This window comes from Vulpes lagopus, chromosome 5 (assembly GCF_018345385.1).
Source record: "Vulpes lagopus strain Blue_001 chromosome 5, ASM1834538v1, whole genome shotgun sequence".
In the NCBI taxonomy this organism is placed as follows: domain Eukaryota; kingdom Metazoa; phylum Chordata; class Mammalia; order Carnivora; family Canidae; genus Vulpes; species Vulpes lagopus.
Genome location: NC_054828.1, coordinates 17815000 through 17827846, shown reverse-complemented (window position 1 = coordinate 17827846; position 12847 = coordinate 17815000). Strand labels below are relative to the sequence as shown.

General features: G+C 38.3%; 1 protein-coding gene across 5 annotated transcripts in view; it reads left to right on the top strand.

Annotated features, from left to right (window-relative positions):
• The window catches only part of TXNRD1 (thioredoxin reductase 1), a 121971-nt gene that overhangs the window by 74727 nt on the left and 34397 nt on the right, over window positions 1–12847 (top strand). For 3 of the 5 annotated variants that reach the window (XM_041757300.1, XM_041757301.1, XM_041757302.1), the window contains 5 exons: window positions 2250–2584; window positions 3729–3851; window positions 5585–5657; window positions 7252–7371; window positions 12339–12481. In XM_041757300.1, the coding sequence (XP_041613234.1) occupies window positions 2250–2584; window positions 3729–3851; window positions 5585–5657; window positions 7252–7371; window positions 12339–12481 (794 nt within the window). The remainder of the gene's footprint in view (window positions 1–2249; window positions 2585–3728; window positions 3852–5584; window positions 5658–7251; window positions 7372–12338; window positions 12482–12847) is intronic. The other 2 variants (XM_041757304.1, XM_041757303.1) reach the window with 1 other exon arrangement.

Sequence of the window (12847 nt, the reverse complement as noted above, 5' to 3'; positions counted from 1 at the left end):
TATGCAATGGAGTGACAAGAAACAATAAGAGAACTTTAGGGGAGATCTAATGGAAGAAACGGCCATTGTGTTGGAGTCTTAGAATGTTGGTAAAAGAACCCTTCCCTTTAGCCCCTAAAGGAATGCTTTAGAAAGAATAGTGTGTTTGTGTACATTGAATAAAAATAATTTAGCATCGAGGTTTATGTGCTGTTCCTGTACTCTTACCAGGATTTGATGGGAAGAGGTGAGGTGCGGTGCAAGGGACATCTTTTAAACACTCCAGGAGCTTTTTGACCACACAGATTTCCTTTTTGTTTAGGAAGGGGAGAGTTAGTAACCTAAAGAGATTTTTCCTACTAGTCGTTCTGCCGATATGCATTATTTTACTTAAAGCCTGGAGGTTGGTGAAGTACAGGGGTATGTTAACTTCATTTTACAAAATGAGAAAACAGACTCTTAAGAATTAAGTGATTAGCCTATTTCACTGAGCTTAGAAAGTAGTAGAGCAAGTATTTTAACCCAGGTGAGTCCAACACCAGAGCTAATGTATAATGGTAAAACTAGTACACATCTGTGCCCAGTGGATATGAATCCTGTTTGGGGGGAAGGAGGATAAAGATTATTCTATTTTTAAAGAAATCTGGCACACTTGAATTACTTTCTATGTTGTGCATTTTCAGAGGTGAGTCTGGAGCAGTGTTTCACTTAGGAGTGGGATGGGCGGGCAGAAGCTTTCCTGAGAGACAGATGGAAGAAATGGAAGGATATCCAGTAACTAAGGCAGACAGACACCTCCTGGTGTAAGGTGGTGTGTAATTACACTTAAGACCTAAAGCAGTGGATCTCAAAGTGTGGTCTGAATTCCTCTGGTGGCCTCCTGAGGCCCGAAGAGGAAGGCCTTGAAAGTCAGAATTATTTCCGTAATACTAAGATGCTTTTGTGTTATAATCCTTTCTCAATTTTCTGGAATTTTCCAGACAGGTAATGCTGTAATGGATTGACTGCAGAAAGGATATGAACTGTCTTTTATTAAGATAGACATTAAAAAGAGTTACAAAGATATAAAATAATGCCACCCTTCTCACTAATCAAAAGATTATTGTTAATAAGGTATGTTTAACAGTAGTACTTAAGGTATTTAATATTTATTTATTTATTTAAGATTTTATTTATTTATTCATGAGAGATACAGAGAGAGGGACAGAGACATAGGTGGAGGGAGAAGCAGGCTCCCCCTGGGGAGCCCAATGTGGGACTCAGTCCCAGGACTTTGGGATCATGCACTGAGCCAAAGGCAGATGCTCAACCACTGAGCCACTCAGGCATCCTGATATTTAATAATTTAAGATATTTTAATATTTTCTTAGTTTTAATTTTAATCTACTAAAATTGATAAATAAGTCTCACACCAACCAAAGCTCTTTGGGGTCCTAACTAATTTAAGGTTGTAATTTAAGGATCCAGAGACTAAAAAGTTTGAGAACTGTTCTTTATCAGTTACTATGGTCAGTGGCCACTATTTCTAGCACTCATAATTGGAGAATGGGGGGTATTTTTCTCCTCCTCTCCATAGCCATCAGTGTGCTCCTTCCTGACCCTGCCTTGGGGAGCTGTGTTCTACTGTCTATCGTATTTATATTTCAGGTGGGAAACCACTTAATTTGGACCTTATTGACACCAATTTCAGTTTTAAGTTGTATTAAAATTTTAAAGCACCATGTTCTGGGGTCAGTGGAATGCTTTAGGTGCCTGTGTCTTACTCATTTTACTTGTACAGAGTGAAGTGTTCAAGCTCATGCAGCTTTCTTTGTAAAATCTGTATACTAGTTAATATAATTTGACTTCCACCTTGAACCATAAGAATCAGGTGTGATCCAGAATTTCAGTGCAGAACAGATTACGCTCTGGTGGAGGGAGTAAGTGGTTTTTCAGTATGACAGTGCATTTTCTTTCCTTTGTTCTAGTGGATATGTTGGGGGGAAGTGGTTATGAAATGGGTAATTGCCATTTAGACAGCCAATGACTGTTCTGGTACTGTCTGTGTCATGTACTTGCAGATAAAATTGAGGCTGAAATTTAGAATGGTTATACTTTGTTTTTCCAGAAGAACATCTAGCTGCATTTATTAATTTCTCTAAGCCAGCAAGTCAGCCAGTCAACCTGTGCTCTTTGAGACCAACAAGAGAGTAATGCTTGCTATCTGAAGCTTATATTGATCCTTTAATCTAAATGGCTATTTTTACCAAATTGTTTCCCTCCCCCCACAGTGCCTTGTATTGGAGGAGAAGCCTCTGCCATAATGCCAGTTGATGAATACTGGCTGTGTTTACCAGCCTCTCACGTTAGACCTTTTGTACAGATGGTCAGGGTGATGCAGTCTTCTCCCCATTGTTGCTGGTTTCCACGTGTTCTCCCTTCAGTCCCCAAGCCACCAGGTGCACCTGCCACATTGCCAAGGGGCAGCCACAGTGCCGGGCCTCCTCCACCTTCCTCCACTGTACCCCCTTCCACATCCCAAGCATCCTGCTCTTCTGACCCTAAACCCTGCCTTTCACCCCCTGCAGCTGATGGTAGGCAGGAGAAAAATGTGCAGTCTGGGTTGGTAAGTTTGTTTTTTTTATTATTATTATTGAGATTAAAACTTGATTTTTATAAAAATTTTTCATGCCTATTAACATTTCTAACCATTATCTCACTTTAGCACAGATTTTTGTTTTAATGAAAGCTAATTAAATATATCATCAAAACAGTCTTCCAAACTAATACGAAATGTGTATAAAAGCTAGGAATAAAATGGTTTTTAAAATTAAAAGTACATAACACTTATATATCTTGTTATGTGTCAGGTACATGGAAACTAAATTTTAAATAAAATACCAGAGGCCTTGTGCATAAGTAGATTAAAGAAGTAAGCTTTAGGGGAGCCTGGCTGGCTCAGGGGGGTCATGAGTTCAAACCCCATGTTGGATGGGAGAGATTACTTAAAAACTAAAAATAAAATAAAATAAAATGTGTTCTTTAAAAAAAAAAAAAAGAGAGAGAGAAGCTTTACAGGGACATGTTTATTTAGCCTCTTCCATCCTTCTTCCTTTTTTTTTTTTTCCCCTTTGCTTATTTAAAATGCCTTGGAAAATTAGGGACTTTTACATTTAACTATTCATGCAGTTAAATGTCAATTAGTGATTTTGTTCTGAATTTTTACCTAAACAATGTAGGAAAGTATTTGGCTGATCTGTTTCCGTTGCTATTTACCAGTCCTCTATCTTAACCTGAGACCTTAGCCCATTCATTGTGGTACTTTTGATGATAGAAAATAAAGATGCTGCTGACTAGTATTGATGATTTTACTAAAAACATACAGGACAAGTGTTTTAAAAACCTAATTTGAAACCAAGTATAATAATTCTAGGAAAAATTTACTTAAGACTAAGTTGAAAAAAAAAATTAAAAAGACTAAGTTGATCTTGTTGGAATGTGAAGACCTAACTTACGTAGAAGTACTATATGAACATTTCAAAGTTAGCTATCTGTGCTATAAAAAGGAATTTGAACAGCCCTAACAAAAGTAAATCATTGATCACCACTTCAGAAAAGGGTTGCACATTTTCTGTTATGTGTGCTATAATTACTATTTTTCCTTTGAAAATTCCTTTTGTTTTTCTTTAAAGAAAGGTTTTCTCACAAAATTTTTCAGATATTGCTGCTTTTAAGTTAAAGTATTTCCCCTTCCCATTGTTTTTCTTTAGGCTTATCAAGAGGGTAGACTTCAAAACCTACTAAACATGAATGGCTCTGAGGATCTTCCTGAGGTCTATGACTATGACCTCATCATCATTGGAGGGGGCTCAGGAGGACTGGCAGCTGCTAAGGCAAGTTCCGTGTTACCTGGGGGATGGGTAGAATAGTCCTATTCCTAACAGACTTCTGGTTCTTACTGGAATCTGGTTCTCACTGGAATTTCTTTTAGCCGTTCTTGTGACATTTTACACATTAACTTGGGCAGCACATGTGTATAAAGGAACTATTTTATAAATCATTTTTCCAGGTTGAACTGGTTCTTTATGAAAGTACTTCTATATAACAGAACCAGCCCCAATATTTTGGGACATGTTTTCGTTCATTTTGACTGATTTTTCAAAGATAATCAAGGTGTTGTCTAGAAATGGCTTGAAATTAGATATCTTTCTTTTTTTATAAATATTAATATGAACTTTTCACTTCAGTGATTTTCAATATTCACAAGCCCTCTACCCCAAGAGAAAAGCGGAGAGCAATTCGAGTTCTTAAACTTAATCATTAAAAATGTTTGCTTCCTTTGTATGTGAAGAGAACTAAGAAATAACTACCAACTCTGGCCTGGGGGTAAGAGGGTAGACGATGTGTATATATAAGAGAGGTTAAGGAGTAACCTTAAGAGAGATTACTTAAAAACTAAAAAAATGTAGGGCTCCTGGCCCTAAATTGAAATACATTTTCCATGTGTGAAGAGCTTGGGACCTGTCATCCTTCCCCAACAGGTACTTTTAAAAGATGAGATGGTTATATTCCCCTAACATGTAGCTTGTGGATCAGGAAAGGTAAATTCAGGGGATCCCTGGGTGGCTCAGCAGTTTAGCGCCTGCCATTGATTGGCTCAGGGCGTGATCCTGGAGTCCCAGGATCAGGTTTCCTGTGTGGAGCCTGCTTCTCCCTCTGCCTGTGTCTCTGCCACCGCCACCACCACCCCCCACCCCCGCCCCATGTCTATCATGAATAAATAAACAAATAAAATCTTAAAAAAAAAAAAAAAAAAAAAAAGGAAAGGTAGATTCAAATGAAGCTGCCCAGATAAAGATCAGGCCAGTGTCTGGCATCAAGCAATACTTTGCTGTAAATGATACAGGAATAATGCTGGATGTATTTTACTCCAGTTCTGGTGGTTTTAAAGGACACCAGACTCAACCTTTTCAAGTAACCTTTGGAGTTCTAGTTGCCAGTACACAAAGCTTATTCTCTGAGAAGTATAAAGGATACTTTGCAAGATGACTTTCTGACTGTTGTGATCACTCCCCTAAAATTGATTTGGAAACCTTCTAGATACCATTAACTTTATCATTGGCTCCTCATGTGAAATTTTAGGAAATCTGACAAATTTAGAAGAAAAATGTTTCCAATATTCTGCCAGATACTGAATTAGATAAAACTTAAAAGTACTTTAAAAAATACTTGTACGATACAGGTTGAATCAAGAGCTGTAGACTGTCATAAATCTTTTTTACTGAATACTCACTTGTTTGCTTAAAAATGACCACAGGTTTTTCAGATTATTGCTTAACATGCTTTTGTTTGAGTGGAATTCTGTAAGAGGATTCTACTGTTTACAGCGGACAGTTTTATAGCTGTACTCTGCATATTCTTTAAACTACCTTTATGACTGTCTGAATGTTCCTTAATTTTTATCTTGGAGTCACACTAATCATTTTGTATATGAAATTCCCAGGTAGTAATAACTGGTTATGCCTTAGGCACTATAGCTTAATAAGAAGAGTGTGGAGTTTTAATAACCCATTTCTAGTCTGTCATATTCACCTTTCCAATTTATTTTAATAATTTTATTTTCTAGGAGGCAGCCAGATATAATAAGAAGATAATGGTCCTGGATTTTGTCACTCCAACCCCTCGTGGAACTAGATGGGGTAAGCTTTAAAATATTTTAGAAGTTAATTTGGAAGAGCAGGTTTTTCCCTGGCTCTTCCAAATTCCAAAATTGGTTTAAATGGCTCCTAAAACCCAATTAAAAATTTAAAAATTAGTGGCTTATTAACTGAAAGTTTAAACATTTATCTGTGGATTTCCGTTTTAAAACCAGTTCCTACATTCAACAGGAACTGGAATCAGGTATCTTAATGGATAGCCCGTGCTGCTTCCCAGTCTTGGTGAATTAAATATTCTGTGTTCATTTATTCTATAAGTATTAATTAAACACTTATTATGAACCATTGGAGATTATAGCAGTGGACTTGGTGGACATGAAGTTCCTGCCTTTGTGAAGTTTACATGCTAGTGAGGAGACAAGCAAGAACTTTATGAATTATGATAAGTTGTACTAGAAAAAAATTATATGGTGGAATAGGGAGGACCTGGGTAGAGGAAAGAGTTTAACTTTGAGAAGATTATCAGAGAAGACCTCTGAAGAGGTGGCCTTTAGATAGGCCAAAAGAATTAAGAGTGAACGAACTATGCCAAAAACTGAGGAAAAACCTTTCAGGGGACTTTTCTCAGTTTTTCTTGAGAATAGAACATAAAAAGGCCCTGAGACAAGTAGGAGTCCTTCATGGTTGTAGCTTGAGTGGTAAGAGCTGGAGGTAAGATTGGAGAGGAAGGCAAGTGCCAGGGTGTACAAGTCCTGGTAGGTCAAGACGAGAAATTGGATCTAACTGGAGCATAGTAGGAAGCCTTTGAGACGAGGATTGATGTGATAATGTAAATCTTAGCAAGATGACTTAGCTGTTCTAATTAGGAGACAAGAAGCAGGAACTCTGGATAAGAGAGTGTCTGAATTTCCGATTAATCCATTCAGCAAGTACCTATTAGGTGTGAGTTTTATGTCAGGCACTATTCTTGTGCCGGACATAGCTGTGTTCTGGGCTGTGGAGCTTCCACTCCATAGTGGCAGTCTGGAAGCATTCTCTTCAAAGGGCTTATGTTTCCTGAGCTGTGAAGTCCACTGCTGTCCTGTACGTTTATGCCATTTTGTCTTCCCTCCCTGCCTGTCTACATTTTGTTCTAATGGAGACAGTCTGTTGCCATGTTCTTTAAGCTCAGAGATGCTAAATTTCTTTTTGTTTCTTTGTTTTGGTCATGAATCCTTCTTTAAAAAATGCTCATATACACCAGATTTTGTATGTACTTCTAGTCCATCCGTGGCCAGCTTAACAACCCCTTTACCATTTAGTTCTAGTCACAGATGTGGTGCTGAGAGTAGGGTTGTGGACAAAGTGAAATGTCAATTTGTGGCATCTTAATCAGCAGTTAATTTTGAATCTTTGAAGTCTGTGGAAATTGGGAAGATCTCATTTTTCTTTCGTTTTAGGATGTATCACTATGTTTGATATATAAGGCTTTCTGAGCTTAGAAATACCATGAGTCGTAGGAATAAACTTGTGTAGATAGTATTGGCTACATTAAGCAAATAAATGATGATCTTTCCTAGCATAACAATAATTATTGACCTTTTTCTCTCAAGGATTGTGAAGCTGGATATAAACTGATTTCTCCATGTTGTTGCAGGTCTCGGAGGAACATGTGTAAATGTGGGTTGCATACCTAAAAAACTGATGCACCAAGCAGCTCTGTTAGGACAAGCCCTACAGGACTCTCGGAACTATGGTTGGAGCACCGAGGAGACGGGTACGGCAGGAAAAGCTGCTTTTCCGTTTGTGCTTTTGATGGGTTTGAGCTGTGATCCTGCACTAATGCACCATCCATTTCTGTGGGACTAGAAAATGACTGGGAAGTTTTTATTGTTGACATTTTTTATGTCTAAAATTACTGTGATTATCCTGTGTCAGGTAGCTGCATAGCTGGTATGGTAAGGACAGATACTGTACTTAGAGTGCCTTTCTGTAATAGAAAACCAGAATTTTTAGATAAATTCTTTTTATTATTATTATTTTTTTAAAGTAATCTCTGTGCCCAGAGTGGAGATCAGACTCATGACCACAAGATCAAGAGTCACACTCTACTGACTGAGCTAGCCAGGTGCTCCTCAAATAAATTCTTTCTTAGGGTTTCATAAAGAGTGTAATTTACATTTACTTTCCTTGGCAATGGTTTCATTTTTCTCTCTCCAAAGAAATCAGTTTCATAAGCTGATAATTTGGGGGTGGGGGTGCTATTTATTTGTTGAGAAAGAGTTAGTCTTTGTTGGATAAAATATTTAAAGTACCCTAGTAACCCCAGGAAAGTTGAAGAGGAATTGTTGCCTTTGGAAAGTAGATTGTATTATCTGGTTGAAGAAAAAAATGAGGCCGGTATAGCTTCATAATTAATGACATAGGTCACCATGTCCTTGAAGAGATAAACTCCCCAACTGTATCTGATACAGTTATGAGATCTTATAGGGTATGGGACATTTGCTAGGGTAAATTATTTTGTAGCTTTTTCTGAATTTTAATTAAGTTTATTAAATATTGTTTTAAAAAGGCATAATAAATAAATGCTTTGAAAAATTTTGCTCCTACTCACATTAGCTATGCTTCCTTTGTTTGATGCTTTTACTTCCTGTTTAAAATCAACAGTACTTTTTTATCCAACTTTGGAATCTTAGAAAATCAGTTACTCAAAAAATGTTTTTGTGTTGGGATCATCTTTCTTTCCTCAGATCCTTACAAGGCTATTCTCTATGACCTTTGGGGCCTTAGGCTGGTACTGAGAGTTTCATTACTTGTTTCTGAGGTGCCATGCCTTTTCTCTTGCCAACAAACAGGGCAAAGTGACTCTTTTGACCTATGGAATGTGAGTTTAACACATAATCTACCGATAATCCGTCCCTAATCCCATCTCTGTGCCCCTCCCCAAATTATTGTTACTCTCATGTCTGAATGTCTTCCCACTGAGTCTGCCATTAGATACACTCTTTCCCCTCCTGGAAGCCTACTTTTAATGTACCTCCGTGAACAAGAGGTCTCCCTTCAGTTAATTATTAGACATTTTAAAGTGGTAAAGTTAAATAATATTGCTATTGAGTGCCCACTGTTTGCATTTGAGTCTGTCCTGGAGAGATACAGAGATGAGTAACAGCAATTGTATAGGTACACAGATTCCATAATCACTGATGTACCACTATCATCGAAGTGCAGACCATGTATCCAGGGGGCCCAGAGGTAGAATTGGTAACAGGAGTTAAGTGGCAACACACAGTCTTTGCTGGTATTCTGGGTCCCTTGAGTTAAGAGCTTCCTTCACCCCAGCCCTCCTGATATTAAAATGAGATAGCCCTTGGCACAACTTCTGACTTTGCCATTCACTGCTTGTGATGAGGATTGAGTATAGTAGTGTGGTTAAAATAGCTGCCACTCAACATACAGTTTTTATCCTTGCCTCTGAACTTGTTGCCTTTAATTCTTCCATTCATGGTTTGAATAAATTGGGTAGACTCTGCCAAGCACTTAGTTCTTTAATGTGTAGAACAACATTTACAGGTACTCCAGGAAGTTGTATATTTGAACTAGTTAGTTACTCTCTTAGAAAGGACATGTAACAAGACTATTAATCTGAAAAAGTCTAGAATCTGTTGGAAAAAGTAAGATTGTTCCAAGCAAATTTTGATTTACATAGCTTTGTAATTTCCACATACTGGCATTTACAGTGAACATGTCTGTCCCTTAAATCTAGGTAAGTAACAGGGCCAGGGAGCTATATAACTCAAGTCACACAATTTTTATTCATTCATGTAAGGATCTAATACTCAAATTGGTATGTTGTACTAATTGATGTTAGCTTTAAGCTATCCACTCTTATGAAAAATAAAGTGAGTGAAACAGAATTGCTTAATTTAGCTAGAAATGTAGGGAAGTGTATATATAGCGGGTCTTTAGAATCTTAAAAAGAGTTAATACAGGCCTCTGCTGAATGTGAATTTTTATTAACAGGACCAACTAAGTGTAATTCTAATAAATTCAGTAATCAGGTGGGTGGTAAAATATTTAGTGAATCGACAGATCTTTCCAGCAGATGAATATTTCTGTATCTGTCATGCAACGATAAACATTAGCTATGCTTATTTATGTTGAATTTATTTCTGAATTGTATAATAAAGAACTAATAAATATATAGTTACTGGAGTGATAAAGAGCCACTACCAGCATAAATCCAGATCTGTACATTAAAATCAGTAAAATCTCCGTGAATTTTAATGGGATTTTAAAACTTGGCCAAATCAAAGTTGTTTGTCTTTAAAGAAATTACTTATTCAACTAAATTAACAGTTTTAATCTTGTGCTTCTTCCTCCTTTCCAGATTTAAACATTACAAATTATAATTTTCTATTTTTATACTCTCCTCTTTTGTTTGCTGGCAGCACCAATCCCAAAGGGTTTGATGAAAGCCATGCCCTGTATTTAAATCCCTCTCCTTCTGCCCCTCCCTGCGTGTACACGGACACATATGCTCGCTCTCTCTCCCTCCAAAATAAATAAAGCGTTAAAAAAAAAAATGAATCCTTTGAGTCAGGCACTAATATATTAAATTTCAGTGGATAAAAAAATCAATCATTCATCCATTAATAACTTATCAATGAGGGATGCCTGGGTGTCTCAGCGGTTGAGCACCTGCCTTTGGCCCAGGCTGTGATCCTGGAGTCCCAGGTTCAAGTCCCGCATCAGGCTCCCTGCGTGGAGCCTGCTTCTCTCTCTGCCTACGTCTCTCATCTCTGCTTCTCTCTCTTTCTCTCTCTCTCTCATAAATAAAAATAAAATCTTTAAAAACAATAACTTATACTCAAAAGATCTGTCATGAAAATGAGGAGTCTGAATCTTAGATTCAGGATTAATAAGCAGCTTAGCCATGGAGGAAGTGGTGAATCAAGTCAATACAGCCCAAAGGCCAGCCTCTGGAACTGGGAATAACAACACAAAAATTGGTCTGTGGAACCCGAGAGAGCAGACTGTCAATACTGAATTCACATAATCATAAAATGTTAGACTTGAGATCAGTGAAAACAGCAGCTACAGAAGCCACTGTGGTTGCAATGCTGAGAGGGTGAGGTGCTGGGAGGCAGGACTGGGGGACACTGAGGGAGCCCTGCCAAACTGCCCATCTGGCCTTCATCTAGCAACACTAGAAAAAGGGGCAAGATTCACTCCTGCTTTGTCCCCAAGGAATGAAGAATAATGAGTGTAACTCAACCCCCTGTGCCAATCATCTAGCTATAAAAATTACCAACATTTTGCCAATCTCATTTCATATACCCCCGTTTTTTTACTAGAATATTTAGGATTTTATTTATTTGAGAGAGAGCACTTGTACATGTGCACAGGGGAAGGGGCAGAAAGAGAGGGAGAAGGAGAAGCAGATTCCCCACTGAGCATGGAGCTCAATCCCAGGACCCCACGATCATGACCTGAGCCAAAGTCAGACCTTTGAGCTTCCTAGGCATCCTTTTACTAGAATATGTTAAGTAAACCCTAAGCATTGTACTGGTGATGTGGTTGGCTATTACAGTGGTTTGGGAATGACCAAAGGCCAGTGATGCTAAATATCCTTCACTATATATAGTTCCTTCCAATTAGAAGGTATCCAGTCCAACATGCCAATAATGCCTGCCTGGAGAAATAATGACCTAGACCACAGGCAGGATTGCCCTGAAGATGTTAAAGATTCCACAAAGTTCAGTTAGTCTGATTACTGTGTCAAACTTAAGGGTGTGGCCCAGTGGCACAACAGAAGCCCTAGATAATATGTAAATAAATGATCATGAGTGTATACACTTGATTTAAAAAAAAAAAGGTGATGGCGGGCAGCCTCGGTGGCGGCGCAGCAGTTTAGCGCCGCCTGCAGCCTAGGGCGTGATCCTGGAGACCCTGGATCGAGTCCCACGTCAGGCTCCCTGCATGGTGCCTGCTTCTCCCTCTGCCTGTGTCTCTGCACCTCTCTCTCTCTCTCTCTCTTCTGTGTGTGTGTGTGTGTGTGTGTGTGTCTATGAATAAATAAATAAATAATCTTTAAAAAAAAAAAAAAGGTGTTGGGGACACCTGGGTGATTCAGTCAGTTAAACGTCTACCTTCAGCTCAGATCATGATCCCAAAGTCCTGGGATCAAGTCCCACATTGGGCTCCTTACTCAGTGGGGAGCCTGCCACTCCCCCTGCTTGTGCTCTCTCTCTGTCAAATAAATGAATACAATCTTTAAAAAAAAAAAATGTGATGGGCTATGTTTGGCTGTGGGGCCATTACTTGGCCTTTGTTTGCTGGTCTCTGGTCTAGACTCTGTTACAAGCTTAGTAACTCCAAACCTGGCTACATCAGGATCCTTTGGGGATTGTTAAAACTACAGAATCCTAGGCTTTACCACACCTCATTACCCCAACAATCAGTATTTACAATCAAAATAAATCCTCTTCATTTCTATAAAAGTTTATGCCTGGTTATCTTAGTTTTAAGAATTGCCAGGAGGCCTTGCATGACTTAATTGTATGGTGGTCTTCTTAAAAAGAAAGAATATTTGAGCATGAAAAAGTTGATGTGCTTGAAATGAAGAACCCTGCTCTTTTAGATTAAAAGCTCTGCTCTTCATATTCCATGTGAATAGTTGCTGAGAAATGATCTTTGCCAGGCAGTTGAAAAGCTAAAAGCATTTTGTCTTATCTTCTTGTGCAGTTAAACATGACTGGGATAAAATGACAGAAGCTGTACAGAACCACATTAGCTCTCTGAACTGGGGCTACCGGGTAGCTCTGCGGGAGAAAAAGGTGACCTATGAGAACGCATATGGACAGTTTGTGGGTCCTCATAGGATTAAGGTAATTGTGTGACACCCTGAGTAGCTTTTGTTTGTTTTAAACTTTGGTTGGGGGTAGGGGAGGAAAAAGAAAGTGATTATCTTAATAAAATAAAAGCCATGGTGACCCAAATTGTCCAGTTTGGTGATTTTGCAGTCACATCTTACAGGGCTTTCTTTTGTGGGGTGGTAGTGTAAGAGTACTGGATTTGGGGCCAGATGACCTGATTTGAGTGTTGCTGCTTGTTAGATTTATGATTTTAAACAAATGTATTAATTACTCAGAGCCTTAACATCTTATTGGGTATTACCAGATTTTTGTGACGATCAAATTGGATAATGTGGTGAATGGCCTTTGTTAATTATAAAGTCTGCAATTCTAATGAAT